Here is a 21,476-nt window from a genome sequence, read left to right as displayed (position 1 = left end):
TCTTGATAAAATAGTATACTTTGATTGAACATTCGTCATATACACATCAACAGAAACCAACGATCCAACAATACCGAAATTTTTAATTGATAAATAAACATCAATGCGTAAGACGTGAATACTGACTGAAAAACAATCCCGCAATATCGCGGAGCCCGCGTGTAACGTGTTAATTTCGAAAATAAAAATCACTCTTTATAGCAGAAACTACTTGGCAACAAATTGGTAATCTTCAATTTCGTTATGCGAGTAATCGAATTTTTGGGTTTTGTCCAGAGGCGGCGACACTGTGCGTCGATCCGATATCGCTGACGGCTGATACGAGCACGGAGAGAGAAGACATTGAAAAGAGAAGCAAAAACCAAAGGGGGATGGGGGAGAAATGGAAAATCCGCGAAGCATAAATACGCGTTTCGCGGCGTGTACCTTTAGTCATCGGGGCCCAGCAGTCCTCATGTGCCCCCGGTGTAACGCCGTGCGGCGGAAAATGAAAAGTTATAGAGTTTGCGACTCGTAACTCAGCACCGTAGTTTCTATTAACCAGTCCGTGCAGCCTCGACGCGCCGCGCCTCGAGAGCAAGAACCGAGGAGCCACGGCGAGTCGCTTCAGGAGCAAGCAAGGTGTAATGTCGAATCGATGTACCATAATCGCCTGGACTTAGGTGTCTTTCGTTCTGAGCCGAGTCCTCGGCGTGCTTGCTGCCCACAGAACTGGTATACGGCTGGTACCTTATGTACGCTCAGGTACTGGTTATGTATACCGGGTGAGGCACTTAACGTTGCCGTTCCGATTTACCTTCTGAAACGCTATTCTTCTGCGTTTCGCTGTTTCGCTCGCGTCGCAAAACATAGGGTATACGTGTGTAGGTACTTATGTGACGGGTCGCGCGAATATGCTTTTTCTTTATCGAAGCGGTTAGCCTGGGTCTATTGAGTATTCAAAGTTGTGCGTCCCTTGGGAGTTTTGTTTTATCGTTGTGGTAGTTGAAGGGAATTGAACAATTTTGAGTGAACCTGATTATAGTCTGGTCGATGTGAACCTGGTATTTATCGTGATGTTTAGATTTATTGTTGTTTTCGTTGTTGGCATTGGTTTTAGGAGGTTGACTTTTTCGGGATTAAAGTGTCCTCGTATTTGAGGAGTTGGACAATTTTGGATGTAGTTGATTATTGTCTGAATGATATGAACTTGGTATTTATGGTAATGTTTAGTTTTATTGTTGTTGTTGTTGTTGTTGTTATTGTGTGAAATCGTTTTGGGTATTTAAAGTACGTCTTATGGAAATTTTATTGATTTAGTGCCATTATAATAATCATATATTATTAAAATGTTGCTATTTACCTATTAACGTAGTTTTTTATGTTAATATTTGATAAAATAAATTTTATTTACGAACTTTCAGATTTTATTTGACCTAATGTGTATATTAGCTTTGACATTTTACAAGTGAAACTAGAAATTTAATTTCTTTTATTTTTGAAAATATTATATACTACAATTCTTAGTGGTCATACATTATAATATAACATTTACACGAATGTATATGATATTTCAAAGTTAGGAAGATTATTTAGAATTTTTTACCCTGAATTCTAGTTAGTAATATTACTTACAAAATATTTCATCGTAAAACCAAATGAAAAGTTATTCAAAATAATCGACAAAAATTGATCATCGCTCGTGAAATTTGTTTTCAGGCAAAGATGGCGATGTATTACGCACTACTGATTATTTTACGACTAATAATCATCGACGCAGCATCGACGACACCTGGAACATGGATGTAAGTATCTTTTTTCTAATAAAATGATCAACTTCAATTTTCTTTAATCTATCCTTCAAATCAGTTATTAAAATAAAACTCCAAAAAAATTATGAAACCCATATCCTCCATTTTCTTAATTGCAATAACATCCTATAAATTCTTCTTAATCAAGATAGTTCCTTTAAAAGTAAATAATATTCATGAAAAATATTTTCCCGCATTCTGTATTACTCAATCATACCTGCTGTCTACATTAATAAACTACATTAACATTATCATCAACGTTAAGTGTATCCACAAGAAATATTTTATATCAATTTTCTAACTGACACAAAATGACACAAATGCAATAATAAAATATTTTTAACGCTACAGCTATGAGGGATTAATATGATTAATATGTAATTTCTTTCTAGTATTCATTATAGTATTCAAGTGAAACTATTTATTTTTAAAATCATTTTGGTTTATGTATATCACAATTTGTTGAATAAATACAAAATAACGTAAACGAAATTTTTCAAAAATGTTCCAATTTGTAAAATCGAAACGGTACGCCACGGCGCAGCGTGTGCTGCGAGGAGAAAGGTATAACCGTCAGTTATTTATCCCCATTGAATTCCGGCAAAAATGACTCGCGCAACTTCGATAATTTATAGCTGTTTGTTCGCGCTGCGAGACAAAATCGTGTCGTGGGAACCCGATCGAAGATATTTTTCAAAACACTCCTGGCCTCTTTTTCCCCGGCGTACCCCTGCCAACGGTGTGTCTAATTTCTGAATCGTTCTCCTCGCCCCTCCGTTCTAGCCCTACATGCCCATGACAAATCACTGAATGGTACTCCGTGGTATTCCTTCGCGCGGAACTTCCATCAAGGCCGAAAGGTCTTCATGCTCGACTCTGTAATTGGATTTTTCAGAAACTCTAAAGATTATACGGCAGTTCTGTTAGTATCCGGAACTGTCGTCGCATTGCTGCGGTAATGGCGATACTCTATAGGCCAGTCAAGGAAGACTGACAGGAAGCAGTCCGACAATAGCGAATGGTAGTAATAAATGAAAATTATTTTCGAATGACACCTGGTTTTACAATAAACGTGGTAAAGTGCGTGATAAGCTTTCTTGAAGTCACCGTTGATTAGGTTATAAAGAGGTCTGTAAAGGACTAGAATTATATTATAAGGAAATGATTCTTTGGTTAATAATGCTATTGCTATTGCATAAGACAATGAGAGTAACACTAATGTAAACAGGTAATTTAACAATATCAATAGCATTTCTGTTTTCTAATAAAACTTCTCCTTTTTTAACACTAGAACTACCGAGCAGTCAAATTGATTTTCCCAAATTTTTGTATAGTAACCTCAAAGATGCATCTATTGAAATTTCAATTGACTTACATTTCAATCTAGACATCACTAAATCAATTTCTTTAGTAATTTCTCAAAGAAGCGCCTACCATCTTTTCAATACTGCCGTTAACTCCTTCGGCGTATCAGCTTCGTCAATAAACGTCGTCGAATTCCACGCGTAATTTCCGACATTTTTAAGAAACTCATTCCGAAGTGTACGGTATAATAATGACAATAGATTAGCCGAATAAAGGTCCACGCACGATAAAATAATCCCGGCCAATATAAACTCGCATTATTCTCGCTAATCTACCCTCTGCTATCGACGCAACAACCCCTTAAGTCACGACTAAGAGCCAGTATCCAGATTAGATTCCAGGCACACAGCACCGTGACCGTGTAACGCGTTTTCCATCCACACGGGAGTGAATTGATTCACGCCGCGCCACCGGCGAGGTATTATTTCAACGTGGATCGCGGCGATATCAAGGTGGCCAGATTAAAGGGTGGCGTCGGGACATTTTTTCTCAACCCACGTGAAAAGAAAGTGGCGCACCGGCCGCCGCCGCCGCCGCGCCGCGTCCTATATCAGTCGTTCTATGTCACTTTCTATCGAATGCTTCGTTTTTCCGCGTTTGCTGTTAGACAAATGGCCGATTTTCGGACAAAATGGGACGAAAATATGTGGAAATGGGTGTACTGATGAGCGAGTGTGACTGTGAATAGATGAACAAATGAATAAACGGCGCGATTGTGCGTGTACGTGTATTTTGAATAAACGTTCAAGGCATTAGAATATTCTAGACTATATTGATTTTCTGGAATATTGACTTTTGCGTTCATTTTTTCTTTTCCTACTAAATTATTAATGATTACGTAGTCTTATCGAGCACAATTGTGAAAGAAATCATAGGGCAAAGGACTAACCGAGTATTTTCATTTGAAACGACAATTTTTAGACTTACTTTGGGAAGTTTCTTTTTAAAGTTGGATGCTACTATTCACTGATTTGTTACGTATATATTTGCTAATATTTAGCTATATTACGAATCTTTTTGAAGTCAAAATATATAAAAGTTTAGGAGTTATACATTGTTAAAGAAAGTTATTTTCAAAGATCATTTGGTAGCAAAACAGAAGGTAAGTTTTCAAGTAATATTGATTTTTGCCCCATTTTATAGTTTAATTGGCCATTTTGGGACTGTTCACGGAGAACATATCGCAGCTGCGATTCTTTTAGAAGAATAGAGGCGCATGTTCTCAAATTATTTGAATTTTGAATATTTTAGTTGTACATTTGGTTCGATAAGCACGAACGATTTGTATTGCAGTTTCTGTTGAAAAGTATACAGAAAATAGGGTCAGGTCGTTTGAAGAGGTTCCTTTGATCCGATTTCTGAAAATGACGCTGCGTTTGGAAATTGTTCCGATGACAGCAAATGTTGTGACAAATCTTTGTGGCTTTGTGAATTTGTCAGTTTTTAAAGAATATATAGGAATTTTTATACGATTCATGTTTTCCTAAGTAATTAAAGATACAACAACAGTTTCAATTTCTGCTGGAGAATATCTAAGAACTTTGACGCATATTGAATTTTATGAACATTATTTAATCAATGTTTACGTCAATTTTTATTAATACAATAACACAAATATGTATTTTACTTGTATATCTATAAACTTCTAACTTCAAAAATCTAAATGAATGAACATCAATTTTTCTAAGACCAATAGAATAAACTGTACAATAAACATCCATAAACCCAGTGTTAAAAACTGATGTAGTATTCGAAAATTCAACACGAGATTCAAACCTTGTGGTTCTATTTATTAATTCTTTAGAAATATATAATAATTTTCATATTGTATCTTTACCACAACTTCGTTTTGAAAGCATTTTGAGAAATTTTGGCCTCTCTTGTTAGTCTTGACCGCACACGTGGACGCATTGATTATAATCTAATTAGATTGTGATATAGATGGAATTAAGATGACGACGTTAAATCCATCGAGTTCTTAACATAAGCTCAGGTAAGAAGGATTAACTATTATGGAGATGCTAGCAGGCCCGCCCATGTGATTAGGCGTTTTTTTCGTTCGGGCATGCTTACAGGGGGGATTATAAAGAAAAAGAAAGCAGTAATAATCCGAAAGGTCAGCGACTGCGTACCACAATCAGCGGTCGAAGGTACTATACCACCTCATTGTTTATACAGTAGAATCTCGATTGTGCAAGGTGAGTCACGCAATTGGGCCAAGTTATATCTCGAATACAATCGAAAATAAGAAAAAATTGTATTTTCTTCAAGTACGCAAATGAGCCCATTTTGTTCAAATAAGACTACATATTTTCTTTACACAAATCAATTCTTCTAAATATTCCGCATACAAAAGTAATAAGATGGAATACTTAAACAGATTAATAAACAGTAATTGAATAAACTTTATGCAACTTTTATCTCCGTTTTCCTTTTTTTTTGGCAAATAAGATAACTTTCAATCAATCCACTATTTTAATTGGAATATGAGCGAATATGGTGATGTAGAGGCTTTGGTGAGAGCAACACGCTTTGTACTCCTCTGTATTTTAACTTTAATTGTATAGTTTTATAGAAAACATTTTTAATTCTAACAATAGCAGAAACAATACGAAATTAGATATATAGATGTTCGATAATAAGTGAAAAAAGAGTTAAGAATTAAAAGTCTTTGTACTAATAAAAGATGTAAATTGTGAATAAAAAGAATTGAATTTTCAATTTCGTTCTTTAATTATATTGGGGGCTGGAAAAGGTTCGTGCAGGTTCATAAATCAAAATTTAAACACATAGAACGTTTTTGTAAAATAATTATATTTTATTTGATATCAACTGCATAAACGTATCTTGCTGCTAATACCAATTTCATTCATTAAACTGGTAAAATAAACATTGTAATTGGACTAAATTCATTGCTAACAAGAAAACTGCACGGATCTTTTCTGTTACCTAATAAATACTTAAAACACTATAACTACCAAATGAGTCAAATTGGCCCATTCCTAAATTCTTCTTTCCCAATTACTAACAGGATAACAAATGCTTCTCTGAGAAATCACTAAAGAAATTGATTTGATAATACGCAAATTGAATCAGAAGTCAATTGAAATCTCAACAGCTGCACTCTTAAAGTCTCCATACAAAAATTTGAAAAAGTAAATCGACTGTTCGATGATTTTACAATTAGTGTTCAAAATCCGCCCAAAAGAGCGGCAACCCAACCGACCGAGCTGTGCATCACGTAGGTCATTCAGGCGCGCGACAGTCACGTACCCAACGAAATATGCGCAGCTTATCACGAAGTTGTCATCTAAAGTTCCAACAACTGTATCATTTTCGAAAAACTCCCGCTCAAATCGTTGCACGATATTCTTTCTGTCCGCGCGTTGCATTCAAGGCGAATATATTAAGTAAAAAGTTGCATCTCACATTGTTCACTATACAGGGTGTCTTGTAAACTTCAAGAACAGATTAGTTTTATTACTTCATATTCTTTTATACCAGGAAATTAGTAAAAAATGTACAATAATTTTTTTACGCTTGATATGTTGATTTAAGAAAGGTCCAATTTGAAAATTTATTGAGTTCGTTTCTGTTTGATTATAATTACTAACAGAACGTGTTTAAATTTCGATTATTTAAAAAATGAGACAAACGAAACAATCTCGTTCTACTGTGTATATTTGAATAAAAATTATCTAAGCGCATTTGCTTCAAGAGCATTAACACGTTGACTGCCACGGTGGTCACCGATGACCGGAGCTTCCAAATTACTTGAAAACAACAATAATTCGTAAGTTAACTGGAGTTGAATGAAAATGTTTAATAGCGTGAATAAGTTGATCATAGTGTAACCTAATAACTGCGTACCAAATAGTTGGTAATTGTTCCTTCTTATTTTTACTACAAAGGAATAAGTGATACATAAAACGCTGAAGTTTTTCGTGGCAGTCAAAATGTTAACACATTTGATGAGCGAACAGATTTTATCGTATTGCGTCGATTTCTCAATATTATATAAAATCGCCCTTCCCGAATATACCACAAGTTTCAGAACACCCTGTATACACCAAATTGATGAATATCGTTGACTTGCTACGATCCACAGTTCAGCGATACGTTTCAAATTATATTGAGGAAGGAGAGACATATTAACGCAGATATGCCCATTGTCTTTTCAGACAAAATGATTGATTGTAAGATAATTTTACTTTTTATTATTTCTTTTTCGGGTCACATCTGTCCAACAGCCTTTCGTAAGAATTTATTAAGGATAACGCAATGATTTAATTAATAAATTCCACGTACACTGTAAGTGAACGAAAAATTACATCTTTTTATTATTATTATTAGTAGTAATAGTAGTACTAGTAGTAGTAGTAGTATCGATTACACCTTACAATCTTAATGAAATGTATAAATCTTCACTTAATTTTTCGTTTCTAGAACTAGGTACAAAAATCGAAATTTACTTTTCTAAACTTTAACACTTTCATGTTCCGAGTTTTTTTTACTCTGTCGTTCGAAGTTGGTAAAATAAATCTAATAATCATATTCTTTTATAGAAACTTAAGTTTTTTGTTCGATATTGTGAAGAAAAGTCAATGTTGAACACCCGGTACGTGAAGTCGTACGATTGTTGCTACAATCTTTTAAGAGACACGAGACATTACTTTTTGGGACGGTACAGTCCACAGTGTCCCACGAATTCGCGTGGGCAGGATCCTTCGAAATATTATCGTTCCCTTCCCGTGATTCCCAGCGTCATTGTTTTAGGGGAGTGCAAAGCCGATGATATATCACAGTCGAAACGTGTTCCGGAATATTAATGCTCTCTATTATGCGCTCCCTAGTGCAATCTTATATACCATGGGACATTTTAGTTATGATGGGAAAAAAATTGAAAATGTAACCGTTTAACCCTCGCTGAACAATGTCCGGGTCAGTTCAGACCCACGTGTCCAACAGCATCGTGAGATACCAGCTTCTTAACACTTTGATTGCTACGTCACCCCAATTCGGATGACATCGATTTTTACATAAACTTAAACATCAATTTTCTTGGTGACGTATCAAACAAACCGGTTTCTAGTTTATTAAGGAAACTGTTTCGATAAATGTTTATTTGGAAATCGACGTGTTAATAAGAAAATAACACATCCCACAGGACTTTGCCATCAGTAATTCGCATAGAAATGTCAAAAAACATTTCGTTCATTATAAGCAAAAGGTATTGCATGCCAAAGATGTTTGCTACCTGGGTGCTAACTTTGATTGGCTTGTAAGGCAGTACTCTGTCTGACTTTTCACACTATTAATAATTTTACTGCATTGCATAATTCAAGCTAGATATTAGGCGAATAAAATAAATCTTATCAGATAATTATTTTTTGCCGTACGGGTGCGGTATGCTCCTCGCACTCTCGGGATGGCCCTGATTGTAAATACATATTAACTTTGAAGATGAAATATCGAAAACAGTAGAATAATCTTTTGTTTCAATCCACATGCAACGAGAGACATCGATTTTTGTTAATTTAATCCGAATTAGTCAACTTAATCTTCATCATGGATCTCACTCATCATTGTAGAGCTAAAGAACGTAGGTAACTGCATATATACATGATATTTCATATCCGAAATGAAAATATATCAAAACCATAGAACCAGACCTTCTTTCTCATTGTTTCCCACGCGTCGTGGACACGAGTTCCATCGACCGAAAGTCGTTAGGACTCGGTTCGTATGTCTGATTGGCGATATTAGATCATTCGAGTGTGCCCGTATCGTAACTGAAACGTTTACGAGCAACCGTTTCGAATCTGAGATCGCTACCCTAGTTCGAGACCCCTAACTTTTCTGTCTGTGACGGGACCGTTCCATCATCCGGTTCGGTCGACGCCCAAACGTGCCATTAAAAATTGGCGCGGAGGACCGTTGCGTTGATCGCCCACCGGTTTCCCTTTTCGAATCCCGCGTAATCGGCGTGACGAATTTCTAGAAATCGGATTGCGTTTACGCCCTGCTTCCTGGAACAGGAGGGTTGTACTGGTTGTTCGATGAAGAGATCATTAAGATTGAGTCGCACGCATTCGGTCAGCTGTGAATTCGAGGAACGGTTACTTATTATTTGATATCGTGATTCTTACGTTACATTATTATTTAGTTATTCACGGTATTGAACATTTTCATTTGACGTCAGATGTCTGACAAATTATAATTGTTTTCAAGTCATTTTGGAAGCTCCGGTCATCGGTGACCACAGTGGCAGCAAACGTGTTAAACGACATAAGTTGTGAACCAATTTCAGTTATCCGATATATGTCAAAATTATGTAGTAGTAATAATTTAGCTTTTAGAACTCCGATGATCAACGCAAGTTTTAAAATCAGTAAAAAATGTATTGTAATAAATTGACTCCTAAGCTTTAGCTTTGACGTTAATATAGCGACAACTGTCCTCGTCGCGAACTCGATTGTCCTAAGAACCTTAACGCTAGAACTACCGAGTGTTTAATATGATTAATATGTTATTCTTATAAAAATTGTAAAACCATTTCTGATATATTTAACACCTTTAAGATATCAATAATTGTGAAATAAAAATATTGAAACTCGTCATTTTAATAGGTGCGATAGTTCTGGTGTTAATACTAAAACTACCAGACAGTTCAAGATGACCTATTCTTGATTTCTTCTTTTACAATTATTGAGAAGATACAAGCGTTTCTCAGGAAAATGGCTAAATCACGTGATTTGGTAATGTATGAACTAAAATATAAGTCAATGAAAATCTTAATACATACACTCTTACAATATCTCCAAAAGAATAAAAGAAAGTCAATGTGACTGCTCGGTAGATCTAGTATTAAGCAATGTGCCCTAAATCTATAATAATAGTTAATATTATTAAATTTCTGTTATACAAGAATTATTCGAAAGAATCTCATGTTGCTATCATACGTAATATAATTCGGTGTTATCAGAAACGTCGGCTTGCAACACTTCCCGCAACTCGAGTCTGCCCAAATGATAGAGACGTATGACATAGCAGCGTCCACTATCTGTTACGGGCTGAAAGGTCTGTCGCAGGGCCAAGAGAAACTGTGTCAGCTGTCCGTGGATCACATGCCCAGCGTGTCTAAAGGGGCGAAATTCGGAATTAATGAGTGCCAGCACCAATTTCGTGACCGAAGGTGGAATTGCTCCACTGTTCGTGACGAGACTGTGTTCGGGCCGGTACTCAGAATAGGTAAGCATATAACGGTGTACACTTTGTCGAGATTTCTGAATGTACCTATATATAAATTGATTCCTTGAGGTAACAATTATAACCGGATTGCCCTTTATAATTAATGTACGAATTATACTTCTCTGTTCGTAGCCAGTAGGGAAACCGCGTTCGTTCATGCAATCACAGCTGCAGGAGTAGTCTACTCGATCAGCCGATCCTGCAGAGACGGCCAATTATCCTCGTGCGGTTGCTCCAGGAGTAACAGACCGAGAGATTTGCATCACGATTGGATTTGGGGCGGATGCGGGGACAATCTTGAGTACGGTTACAAGTAAGTACTGAGTTTATAAAGAACTTTTCAACCCATTCGCGCAGTAGTCATTTAGGTTTACCGGAAAGGTCTGTCCGATAATGTCATCTTAAGGTTTCAAAGATAAATCATTCTATAGAAATGGAATTCACTTCATTTATTTTTATTTTTGAAACATTGAATAGGCTTTTAATGTATAAACAGCTCTTTATAATTTACAGGGAGGAATTATAAATATCGTAATCGCAGTTATGTATAGAGTAGAACATTGATTAAAATGGTTTAATCGTTACGTACTCTTTCTTATATCAATCCTTTAGTCGACAAGATTTCTGTCAGCGCGTCATCATTTCAAATATAAGACATAACATTTGAATTATTTGTTTCATTTGTTTGTAAATGAAAAATTGCTTAAAGGTACAAGCGTGTTACGCGGTTCAGAACTGTTTTATTTAGAAAACCAAGTTGATTATCATGTTTTCTGTATTTCTATTTACCAAGAAGTTTGTTAATGCCACATTATGTCTTTCATAAAAGTGAGAAATAGTTGAAAACCAAAAATCGTTAAACGTTTATAACCAGCCCGAACGAGTACTTAATAAATGTTGTTGAAACTAGTATCAAATATCCTTATGTTAAAGTTACATGGGAAACGACAGATTCTTAATTATTTTAGGTTTACACAGGCATTCGTAGATGTAAGGGAACGCGAGCGCAGCTTTAAAAGAGGCAGCAGAGAACAAGGCAGGAGCCTGATGAATCTTCATAATAACGAAGCTGGTCGTAGGGTAAAATTAACTTTCTGAATTTCATCAAACAGACTTATTTAAAATGTAAAATTAGAAGGAACATGTTGATATCATTTAATGATGAAATATTGATTGCGAATTCATAAGAATGATATGTTTTTCGCAGGCTGTTATTAAAAAGTCTAAAGTAACATGCAAGTGCCACGGAGTTTCGGGAAGCTGTAGCTTGATTACTTGTTGGCAACAACTTGCATCGTTCCGAGAAATTGGTATGTCTTTCTCCTACAATTATTTGCTTTTTAACAATTATATTTTGCACGTAATTCGAAGAATTAAACCAGAATTAAATGTGTATTCGGTCTATTCATGATATTATTAGTTAAGGTTTTAAACATACAGGGTATTAACAGGTTGATTTTTTATCGAAACAATTGCTTTTAAGATCCATATTGATTAGAATATTTTTTTTATATATCCTTCAAGTATTGGACCCCTTTTTTTACACACCCTGTATATTAAAAAAAAAATTAACTTTTTTTTATCCGTTTAGATGTGTGTAAACCATCAACTTCAACTGTCTTATAAATACATGCACGTATGAATACTTGGATTATTAATTCATCGATGATATTTAATGTTTACAGGTGATTTCCTTTTAGATAAATATGATGGAGCAACGGAAGTCAGAGTAAATAGACGGGGTCGTTTGTCGATGCGAGATCCACGTTTTTCATTGCCTACGGCAAGTGATCTGGTTTACTTAGACGATTCGCCGAACTATTGTCTTCCTAATGAAACGTATGGATCATTAGGTAACTAATTTCATGGGTAATATGTATTTATGTGAAATACGAAAGGAGAGTACAAAATTATATTTTTCCTACTATTTATTACTTTTATTTATTTACTTGTTTTGGTTATGAACTATGTAGACCTTTTTTTAAATCTAGAAATTATATTTACTAGGTACACATGGCAGAATTTGCAACAGAACATCATCTGGTATGGACGGCTGCAACCTCCTTTGTTGTGGCAGGGGTTACAATACACAGAAGTCAACTCTCAGAGAAAGATGCGAATGCAAATTCCACTGGTGTTGTTTTGTAGACTGTAAAACTTGTGTTAAAAGTATAGACATTCACACTTGCAAGTAAAAAAGTCATTCATATCAATATTTTAAAATCTTCATTCCATCAGTGACATTCAATTTCTTTCATATTTAAGGAAAAATTTGATATATTGAATATTTTCGCATCATGCACAAACTATTTTGTGACTAAAATAATAAAAATCTTCATAATTATCACATTAGTATGCATGTTTGTATATTTGACATCATTTTCACGTTAATCAGCATTTTTATACTTTTCTTTACTAAATTCATCCTTTTAAAGGAATAGTTCAAACTGTCTTAAATATAAATTACTTTTATATGTAGTAATACTTATTTAGTAATATTTGTAATGTTAATAATTGTTTACTGATAATAACTGATCATTGGATGTTTGACATGAAATTAGTTTTAATATCTTTATTTACATAAGAAATTATGAAAATACAAAAAAACTTGTGATATGAAATAAAATCAAACAGTTCCAGTATTTATGTAAATTTATTTTCATTTAATATGTGGGAAATATTAAAGCAGTAAATTCAAATTACAAACATAAAAAACACACGTATAAATATGTGCATCAGATATTACTTACTATTATCTTTAAGTTTCTTTAAGTATCATTAAGTAATTAATTTTACTTCAATGACATGTTCAAAATATCCATTTCCAGCTTTAATATACAGTCATTCACAGTGAAAATTATACAGGGTAAATTAGAAGATATACTGGTTTAATATAATCTTTAAGTTAGTATTCATGCAAAAATCAAATTGTATTGTATTTTACGAAAAAATAAGTGACAATATAATTCTAATTATAGCGACTGATATTTATAATATACTTCAGTTATAATAGCATACATTCAATGAATAAAACTGAAAACTTTTTTATATTTTAAAAAATATTAATAAAAAAACCACATGAACTGCAATAATGCAATCAAAATATAATATTTTTTACTTTTTAAGCATAGTAATATGTCTATTAATAATTAAAAACAAACTCATTCAAATGAAATAGAAACAATTAATAAAACATCTTGCAGATACTTGCAGTATCTTTATATATCTTTATAGTATTAGGATAATCAATCATAAGTTTATGTCACGCTATCTTCTTTTATAAAAATATTTACTCAGTATTTCACATCATATGTTCTGTATGATTTTTACTGCACATGACTGTAAGTTTATTTTATCATTAGAATTTTCATACTATTGTAATAAAATTGAATCTACAAAGAGGTGGTGTAGAAGCAGTTTCTATTTATTTTTGCTGGTTCTCACCAAATAGAACTTAAATACTGTATATATCAATACTTCCAATCATTAATATATATATATATTAATATATATGTTTATGAAAAATATATATATTAATATATATGTTTATGAAAAATAATTGCACATTTAGAACACACATGTTTATTAATAAATTTATATTATATTAAATTTGTATTAATCATTGTGTTGAGCGGCCTATATAATATGTAAACAAATTTATATTGTGCTCAATTAGTTGTGTAATTATTGATATATTTATTGTGTCTCATTGAAACAGTACTAACAAATGACTGACAATCTGTGATTTCACACATTTAAAAACGTCAAGTAATTAATTTGCTAACTTTTTTGAACTTTCTAATCATTATTAGTTAAAATTATAATAAAATTACAAGTGCAGTATTATGTTTATCAAAAACCACTTTTACCGATATAAGATAAAATAGCCTAATAATATTAGTATTATATTTGAGTAACTATTGCTGTAGTAATAAGTTCTGCACAGATATATTTAGCATTTTCAGACATTATAACTTTACTATATTTAGTATAAATTAGATGTTTATTTAATATTAATAGAATTATTTATTATCATCCTTGTATAATGTATGATGTACAAATTTAAGTATTTCAAATTAAAAAGGATCAAATAAAAAAAACAAATGGCATAAAAATTAAAAAAAGTTTCTTTTTTTTCAAACTTTTATTTTGAAATATTTTAGAATTAAATTTACATATTCATAACAGAAGATTCATATAAAACTTTGTGTACTCAATATAATTGTATCTTTCATATGTACATAAATAATACATGCGTAATGTATTAGGTCGTGTAATTCGAAATGTCGGATCTTTTTTACACATAAATGGTTGTACTCTTGTTGTTGTTACTCCTTTGGTTTTTATATAACCTCTTAAATAGTTTCACTGTTGATAATCAGAGTAACTCTTTGCAAAAAAGTTTCTCCTAATTGTGCATAATTATTTTTTGCATCATTTTTTGAAAACATGGATACCATCAACATTCCTGTAATTTTTTTATATGAATTCAAACTTGCAAATAATGCAGTAATAACCGCTGAAAATATAAACGAAGCATTTGGGGACAAAAAGAACAGTGCAGTACTGATTTGCAAAACTTCATTTTAATGTTTCTTTGCAAAATGAATCGCATGGTAAACTCAAAACAGTAATTTATAACAGTGTCATTAGAATTTATTAATTTTAAACATTTAGAATTTTTCAAAGAAGGAATATATTAATTAAAAACATATTAGCAGAAATGTATCAAATCAAATAGAGCAAATTTTGATTGAATAAACGTCGTTTAGAACATCAAATAAGGTTTCCTTTTTTTCCCACAAAATCTGACATTTAATATTACATGACGTAATACATAAACTTTCCACTGTAATTAAAAATAATATAAAATTTTCATAACTAATATCTATTTTTACAGTTAACACATTCTTTATTGACATCTATATACAAAAGAAACAATTATTCATATGATTCCCAAGGTTTCTCATCACGAAATTTAGCGGCACCAGTAAAGTGTCTATATCTGTATGGTTCTGATAAACTTATTCCAGCTTTCTTTAATTCTTCCACTAGTAACAAGTCTTTTGATTTAACTGCATTTTCTTCATCAAAGAAAACTTCACATATTCCACATTCCAGGCAACGTTGTGCAAGTACACGACCTACGTTTATATGTGCTGAGCTATCATTCAAACTAAAAATAACAGAAATTTTTATTTATATTTTTCTGTGTTGTCCTCAGAACTGTATTTTATGTTTTAATTGAATAAAATTCTTATTAACTATAAAAAGATAATTATACTTTAAATATTACATTTAACAAACATATTCAGAATGTATACAAACCTATATAATTGCTTTTTTAATCCCCATTCTTTAGTTGAAACTCTAATAACAGGGCCATTTTCAAAATGATGTATTTCTCCGGTAACATATCTCTGAGTAGAAGATATAACTAACCTACACAAATTTTAATTACAAACATTTTATATTACAAATACGTGTTGTAAATATGTCAGATATTAAATTATAAACACTTATAAAATATGATTTGAGAATATATAAACAAAATCTTGCTTAAGGTTATACTAAATAATTATACACATTTATATTACTTGTGCCAATAGGAAAATCCTTGTTTATCAAGAGCATAACCAATAGGTTTCCTTGCAATCCTTAAGCGTTCTAAATTTCTTGGATTACGATTCCTAACTTCTTTACAATTTGCAATTATCTCTGCATTTCCATGCACCTGCCTTTTAACAAGTATGTTACCTGTGAGCCTTCTTAAAAATAACATTTTAAGATTGTAACTGTTTTATATATTGTGACGATGTAATATATTTATATATATATATATATATACATATATTACTTTATTTCAAAAATAAAAAGCGTCAGTACACGCAAGTAACCTAAGTACTAAGTTTCTTTAAATTAAATATGAAATTCTTTGTTTTTCACAGTCCATATAAATCCACTATTATTTTGTTGATACGACGGTAGTGCCCTCTACTTATACGTGTCAATACTAAATAATAAATGCTGGGAATTTCAAAATATTTTTAACCACTTCTTAAACAACCTTTTCTTACAAATTTATTAGGCAAATTAAATTCTGTATTGTACCGTCAGTCAGTATTAATATATAATTGTATGATCATTTGAGAAATATGTTTCAAGAAAGAATATTCCTTGTAGATATAAGAATAGATTAAACGTGCCATTATACCACAGACAAGGTATAAGATAGACATTGTAAGCTTAAGGGATTCGATGTCACACGTTCTGAATTACCGACTGTGTAAAACATCAGAGGTTTTGCTCTGCCCTCTACACTTAGAAAACCGTCAGTAGGAAAACTGTATCAAGCAAAATGTTAAAAACTGATTAACTATCGCTTATAGCGTTGCCATACAAAACCAGTCTTAGTCGATATGACAGGACGTGACACGAAAATGATATGGGGGTCCTGTAACCCCCCAGAGCGTAGAACAAAATTTTACATTACATGTTATGTCTACCCTATACCTCGTCAGTGATTAAACATAAGAGGTACATAAATTAAATATTTATACTTGTATTCAAATATAAGTTCTTATGTACTTAAGTACTTAAGTAGTACTTATTTACTACGTATTTACATAAATTCGGCATTATATGAGAAATGGTTTCGACGTTTGTTTGCAACATCTCAAACAAGGGCCACGTATCTAGTATCTTCTACATCAATGTTTTAAACATAACCAACTTAGATATGAAAAATAGAAAGTGGGGGTAGATCTGTTGTTCCTAATCAAACAAATATTATGTGGTTGTAAGAGAAAAATTAATAAAAACAATTTCAGGCATTCACGAGTTAAAGACTTATATCACAATGGGGACTGTAGAATATGGTTTTCCAATGATAGGAGGTCTAATGCCAGTAAGTAATAAAAAATTCGAATAATAATGAAGACAAGAATATTTTGATTGTATAAAATTATAACTGTAAAAAATTTATTTCTTTTCGACATTCGTATTTTTAGCAAATTCAAGCGCTTATAGCACCACCTGTATCAGAGGATTCAAAAGCAGCAAAAAATAAAAAGGATAAGGAAGAAAAGAAACACCCATATTTTAAAAGACGTGGACGAGGTCATAATCGCGATATCTGCGATGCTTGTAGAGATGGAGGAGAACTTATATGCTGTGATAAATGCCCTGCATCATATCATTTACAATGCCAGTGAGTTCAAGGGTCTTTAGAATAACAAAACAGTTGACTTAGTAATAATATCGTACATCGTATTGTTGAATAATCATTATACATTTATTATTCCACAATTAGAAAATATTTAAGAACATTTTTCATTTAAAAAATGTTACTGATTTTTAATTTTTGCTACTTCGCGGTAAAACAGTTAGGTTAATATAATCATATAAAAATTAATGTATTTTTGTAAGAAAGGGAATTTATTATTCATTTTTTTGATCACGATTATTTCATTTTATTGAAATTAAAGTGAGAAATTTACAAAGTTATAATTTTATGTAATTACGAATTAGTAAATTATATTGTTCATTTCCAAACATGTAGCACATTACATATTGATTTATGTAAATTCTTTAATTTCCTTCAACATATAAACTATACATGTTTAGGCTTCTCCTATGATTGAAGAAGAATTGTAATAATAGTTTTATAATTGAATAAAAAATGAATTAAATTAAGAAAAAAACATTTCATTTAATTAGCATGATATTGTAGCAAAATTTATTTATAATTATCCATGATTAATGTTAGTTTGTAATACAGCTAAGTTTTTAATGTGTGAAATAATTCAAAATTTATAGCGGAAATTTTTTGGAGCATTTCATGCTTCAGAACTAAGACAAGAGTCTTAATAAACATGAGGCAAAGTACCCTTTTCTTTTAAAATTCAATCAGTTTAAGTTAGTGCATGATTAGATAGTGTTTATTCAAAGTGATCTACAATAAAAGCCATACACGCAAATATCGATACGTTATAGCACAAAGTGTTTCATGTGTTTAACTCCTGGGTAATTTGTAAGTTAATCGTATGAAAGCATAAAATTCTTATGAAAACATTTTTAAGATATTTGCATGTATGTTACATATTTACCCTTCTACTTAAGGAAATTTCTTTTAACACTAAACGTTTTACGACTGGTCAAATGACTGGTTTTAAAATTTGATTTAAAATTTTGCATTTTCTTTTATTTGTTTAACATTATATCAGTTCCTATATTGTTGGATTAATTAGTTTCTCAATTTTTGGCTTTCCTTTTGCTTGTGTTTCCACTAAGAAAAATGTATTGTCTAACTTGTTAACAGGAACGTAAGATATATAATGGATAATGCCTGTTCAAATATTAGTAAAAAGTTTCAACAGCAATTTTATTTTGCATTAATAATTGTATCTGAATTTTGATCGACTTAAATATAATTGCCATGAAAATTAAATAAATCTATCTCTTATGAGTACTGCTGTATTATAGATAAAAATTATTCCTATGGAGAACTATTCAAGCTATCTAAAATACACCTTTCAATGTTGCAATTCTCTGTATAGTAGTCAGAATTGTTTGCAATTTTATTGATTACATAACATTCTACTTGTAGTATAAAAGTTCTTGATTTTCCATCTGCTTACATCACAGAAAATGAGTAAACGAAGACTGTTTTATCATATGAAGTTGAAAATTAAGAAAAACTTCCACATACAATGTGTGATCAAAATATATATTTTCATTAAGAAAATCATAAAAAGAAATGTGTATACATTAGTTCCTCAAGAATATATTCACCATTCTTTTTAGAAAATTATAAAACAAATACCACAAATTTAAAAAGTACTTATGTCTGCTTCAGAATTGCCTAGTATAATTTGTACTATAACTTAAACTGGCTGTGTCTTCAAAATTAAAGGTATGTGTATCCATTTACATTAGGATTTTTTTCTTAGTTCTGAAGCGCGAAATATTCCTGTAAGTTTGGTAATAGAATTGAAAAATTATTCATTATTTATGATAATTTTTTTATGCAATCTTTTCTATATCTTTTGTTTATTACACTTATGTGGTGATAAGAAAATATAGAAGAAACAATTATTTATAGTTATCCAGCAGTTGATCCAGCAGACATTCCCAATGGAGAGTGGTTATGTTATGCTTGTCGGTGTGCATCAAAAAGAAACCTTTTAGATAGCAAAGGAAATGAAAAGAATAAAAAGAAATCTGCCTTGGAGGTACTAGCTTTAGCAGCGTCTCTAGTTAATCCTAGAGAGTTTGAATTGCCTAAAGAATTACAGTTACCGATAATGTTCCCTGGTAGTAATAAAGTAGATTATGTGTCGGGTAGAAGAGGAAAACAACAAAGTGGAAATACTAATAGTATGTATTCTTTGCTTTTTCCTAAAGAAAATTGTATAAGTGTATTTGTGAAAGTAACAATACTTTTTCCATTAGCAGGAAGAAATCACTGTTTAGACAGTAATTTAATGGTACCTTTACCAGCACGTTTGTGTTTTGAATGTGGACGCAGTTGCAGGAAAGCACCATTAATCGCATGTGATTACTGTCCACTGTATTTTCATCAAGATTGTTTGGATCCTCCACTCACCGCTTTTCCTATTGGTAGATGGATGTGTCCTAATCATCCAAATCATTTTATAGACCAAAATTTATTGACATCGTGCAGGGTAACAGAGCGTATTAAACTTTGGGATAAGTATGCTAATCAACGTATAGATCAACATGCAGTAAAATTAGATTTTTTGCGTAAAGCACGTACAACAAATCCACTTTTTCGTACAAAAGTGAGGCTAGAAGGTCGAACAAGAGTAAAAGTTCCCTGTTCTGTAAAATTCCATTACGAGCATCCACCGGAGTTAGATCCTATACGATTTTATCATGATACTGTCATACGATCAGCGTCTAAGAGTACTAAAAAGCAAGATACAGAAAATAATGATTGCAAAACTCTTAAAGTAGAACACACAGAAATAAAGAAATCAGAAGAGCAGATGGAAGTAGAAAAAGAGGTTGAACAGAATAGTGAAATAAAAGAAGAAAACAGTAAAGAAGATGCAATCAACGAAACAAATGGTAGAGAAGGATTGGAAGAAGAAAAACTAAATAAAAATAGTTGTAAAGATGATAGTAGTGCTGAGTATTGTGCAGAACACTTTGGTTACGATATAAAGGAAGGTGTACAATTACTTGAAAGACCAGTATTGGAAGCGTTAGCATTGCAACGATTAGAACAAATATTAGATTCAGATGGAGAAAATTATCACACAGTCGGTTGTCATACAATGGCAAGAGCTGCTCTATTTTCTCTAAGTTATAAACCTAAACCACCAATTTTTATGATTCATAAAACATTAACTATAGGAAGTGGCCCTAATTGTGATTTAGTTTTATCCAACTATGGTAATTGCAGCTTTACATCTTCAAAGCATGCAATTATTTTCTTTGACGAGGTAATAATATTTAAAAATGTTCAAATTTCACATCTTTTGAAAAATTTCAAATCTGTGGACATAATTGTAATCATTTGCACGTTTTTACTTGCAGAGTACAAAACGTTATGAACTATTAAACTACAGTGAATATGGAACTGTAGTTGATAACGTACTTTATTCTTGTAATTATACCGATGTAGCTAAAGAGCAAGCAAAAGAAGAAACTGATGAGAAAATAGAATTAATAACGAAAGAAGAAAAGACAACAGAAGCCGTGAAAGCTATAATAAAAGAAAAAGTGTTACTTTCTCAAGAACAAACAGAAAAAAAAAGAATATTATGTAAATGTAACTTAACAAGATATGAAACAAAGAGTACAGATCACTTAGAAGAAGGTTGGGAAGGAAGTGCTATCGTTGCTCATGGGTCAACGTTAGCTTTTGGATGTCTATTATTTGTATTTAATACGATAAATGCACATTTAGAACAATGAAATTTAGCATTGTAAATATTTCATCATTTTCATGTACAGATATTTTCTTAAGCTAAAAATAATTAAATTAATAAAACAAATTTGTTTAATATTATTCTACTTACACCCTTAACAACACCAATAAAT

At 32.0% G+C, this 21,476-nt stretch overlaps 3 protein-coding genes across 15 annotated transcripts in view; 2 read left to right on the top strand and 1 right to left on the bottom strand.

Annotated features, from left to right (window-relative positions):
- LOC116428059 (protein Wnt-5b) overlaps positions 1-13,048 on the top strand; it is a 31,472-nt gene extending 18,424 nt beyond the window's left edge. For all 10 annotated transcript variants that reach the window (XM_076366417.1, XM_076366416.1, XM_031979150.2 and 7 more), the window contains 7 exons: positions 1,699-1,784; positions 10,141-10,406; positions 10,539-10,719; positions 11,375-11,486; positions 11,614-11,716; positions 12,092-12,259; positions 12,414-13,048. In XM_076366417.1, the coding sequence (XP_076222532.1) occupies positions 1,699-1,784; positions 10,141-10,406; positions 10,539-10,719; positions 11,375-11,486; positions 11,614-11,716; positions 12,092-12,259; positions 12,414-12,601 (1,104 nt within the window). In that variant the 3' untranslated portion in view covers positions 12,602-13,048. The remainder of the gene's footprint in view (positions 1-1,698; positions 1,785-10,140; positions 10,407-10,538; positions 10,720-11,374; positions 11,487-11,613; positions 11,717-12,091; positions 12,260-12,413) is intronic.
- A 1,552-nt stretch (positions 13,049-14,600) lies between these two features.
- On the bottom strand, positions 14,601-16,481 carry mRpL18 (mitochondrial ribosomal protein L18). Its single transcript, XM_031979173.2, has 3 exons — positions 16,004-16,481; positions 15,735-15,848; positions 14,601-15,582 (listed from the first exon to the last, which is right to left on the bottom strand). Exons 1-3 carry the CDS (start codon positions 16,186-16,188, stop codon positions 15,348-15,350), a joined length of 534 nt encoding a protein of 177 aa, XP_031835033.1. The 5' UTR covers positions 16,189-16,481; the 3' UTR covers positions 14,601-15,347.
- Positions 16,482-16,755: 274 nt separating this feature from the next.
- Positions 16,756-21,433, top strand: LOC116428068 (uncharacterized). 4 transcript variants are annotated; one of them, XM_031979165.2, is made up of 6 exons: positions 16,756-16,943; positions 17,237-17,313; positions 17,417-17,616; positions 19,510-19,784; positions 19,860-20,875; positions 20,970-21,433. In XM_031979165.2, the coding sequence occupies exons 2-6, from the start codon at positions 17,266-17,268 to the stop codon at positions 21,348-21,350; spliced, it is 1,920 nt and encodes a 639-aa protein (XP_031835025.1). In that variant the 5' UTR covers positions 16,756-16,943; positions 17,237-17,265; the 3' UTR covers positions 21,351-21,433. The 4 variants fall into 4 exon arrangements, with proteins under 4 accessions (XP_031835025.1, XP_031835027.1, XP_031835026.1 ...); XM_031979167.2 differs by lacking the exon at positions 16,756-16,943 and adding an exon at positions 16,950-17,159; XM_031979166.2 differs by lacking the exon at positions 16,756-16,943 and adding an exon at positions 16,950-17,165.
- Positions 21,434-21,476: the final 43 nt, after the last annotated feature.

This window comes from Nomia melanderi, chromosome 3 (assembly GCF_051020985.1).
Source record: "Nomia melanderi isolate GNS246 chromosome 3, iyNomMela1, whole genome shotgun sequence".
NCBI lineage: Eukaryota > Metazoa > Arthropoda > Insecta > Hymenoptera > Halictidae > Nomia > Nomia melanderi.
The sequence above is the reverse complement of the archived record's forward strand: the minus strand, read 5'-3'. Positions and strand labels throughout refer to the sequence as shown.

Excerpts from the sequence above, each read along its gene's own strand:
- mRpL18 (XM_031979173.2), bottom strand. The coding sequence starts at position 16,188 with ATGTTATTTTTAAGAAGGCTCACAGGTAACATACTTGTTAAAAGGCAG. Across the intron at positions 15,849-16,003 it reads GGATTTTCCTATTGGCACAA|GTTAGTTATATCTTCTACTC; the intron begins GTAATATAAATG and ends AAATTTGTGTAG. Across the intron at positions 15,583-15,734 it reads TTAAAAAAGCAATTATATAG|TTTGAATGATAGCTCAGCAC; the intron begins GTTTGTATACAT and ends TGTTATTTTTAG.
- LOC116428068 (XM_031979165.2), top strand. The coding sequence starts at position 17,266 with ATGGGGACTGTAGAATATGGTTTTCCAATGATAGGAGGTCTAATGCCA. Across the intron at positions 17,617-19,509 it reads TCATATCATTTACAATGCCA|TTATCCAGCAGTTGATCCAG; the intron begins GTGAGTTCAAGG and ends AATTATTTATAG. Across the intron at positions 19,785-19,859 it reads ACAAAGTGGAAATACTAATA|CAGGAAGAAATCACTGTTTA; the intron begins GTATGTATTCTT and ends TTTTTCCATTAG.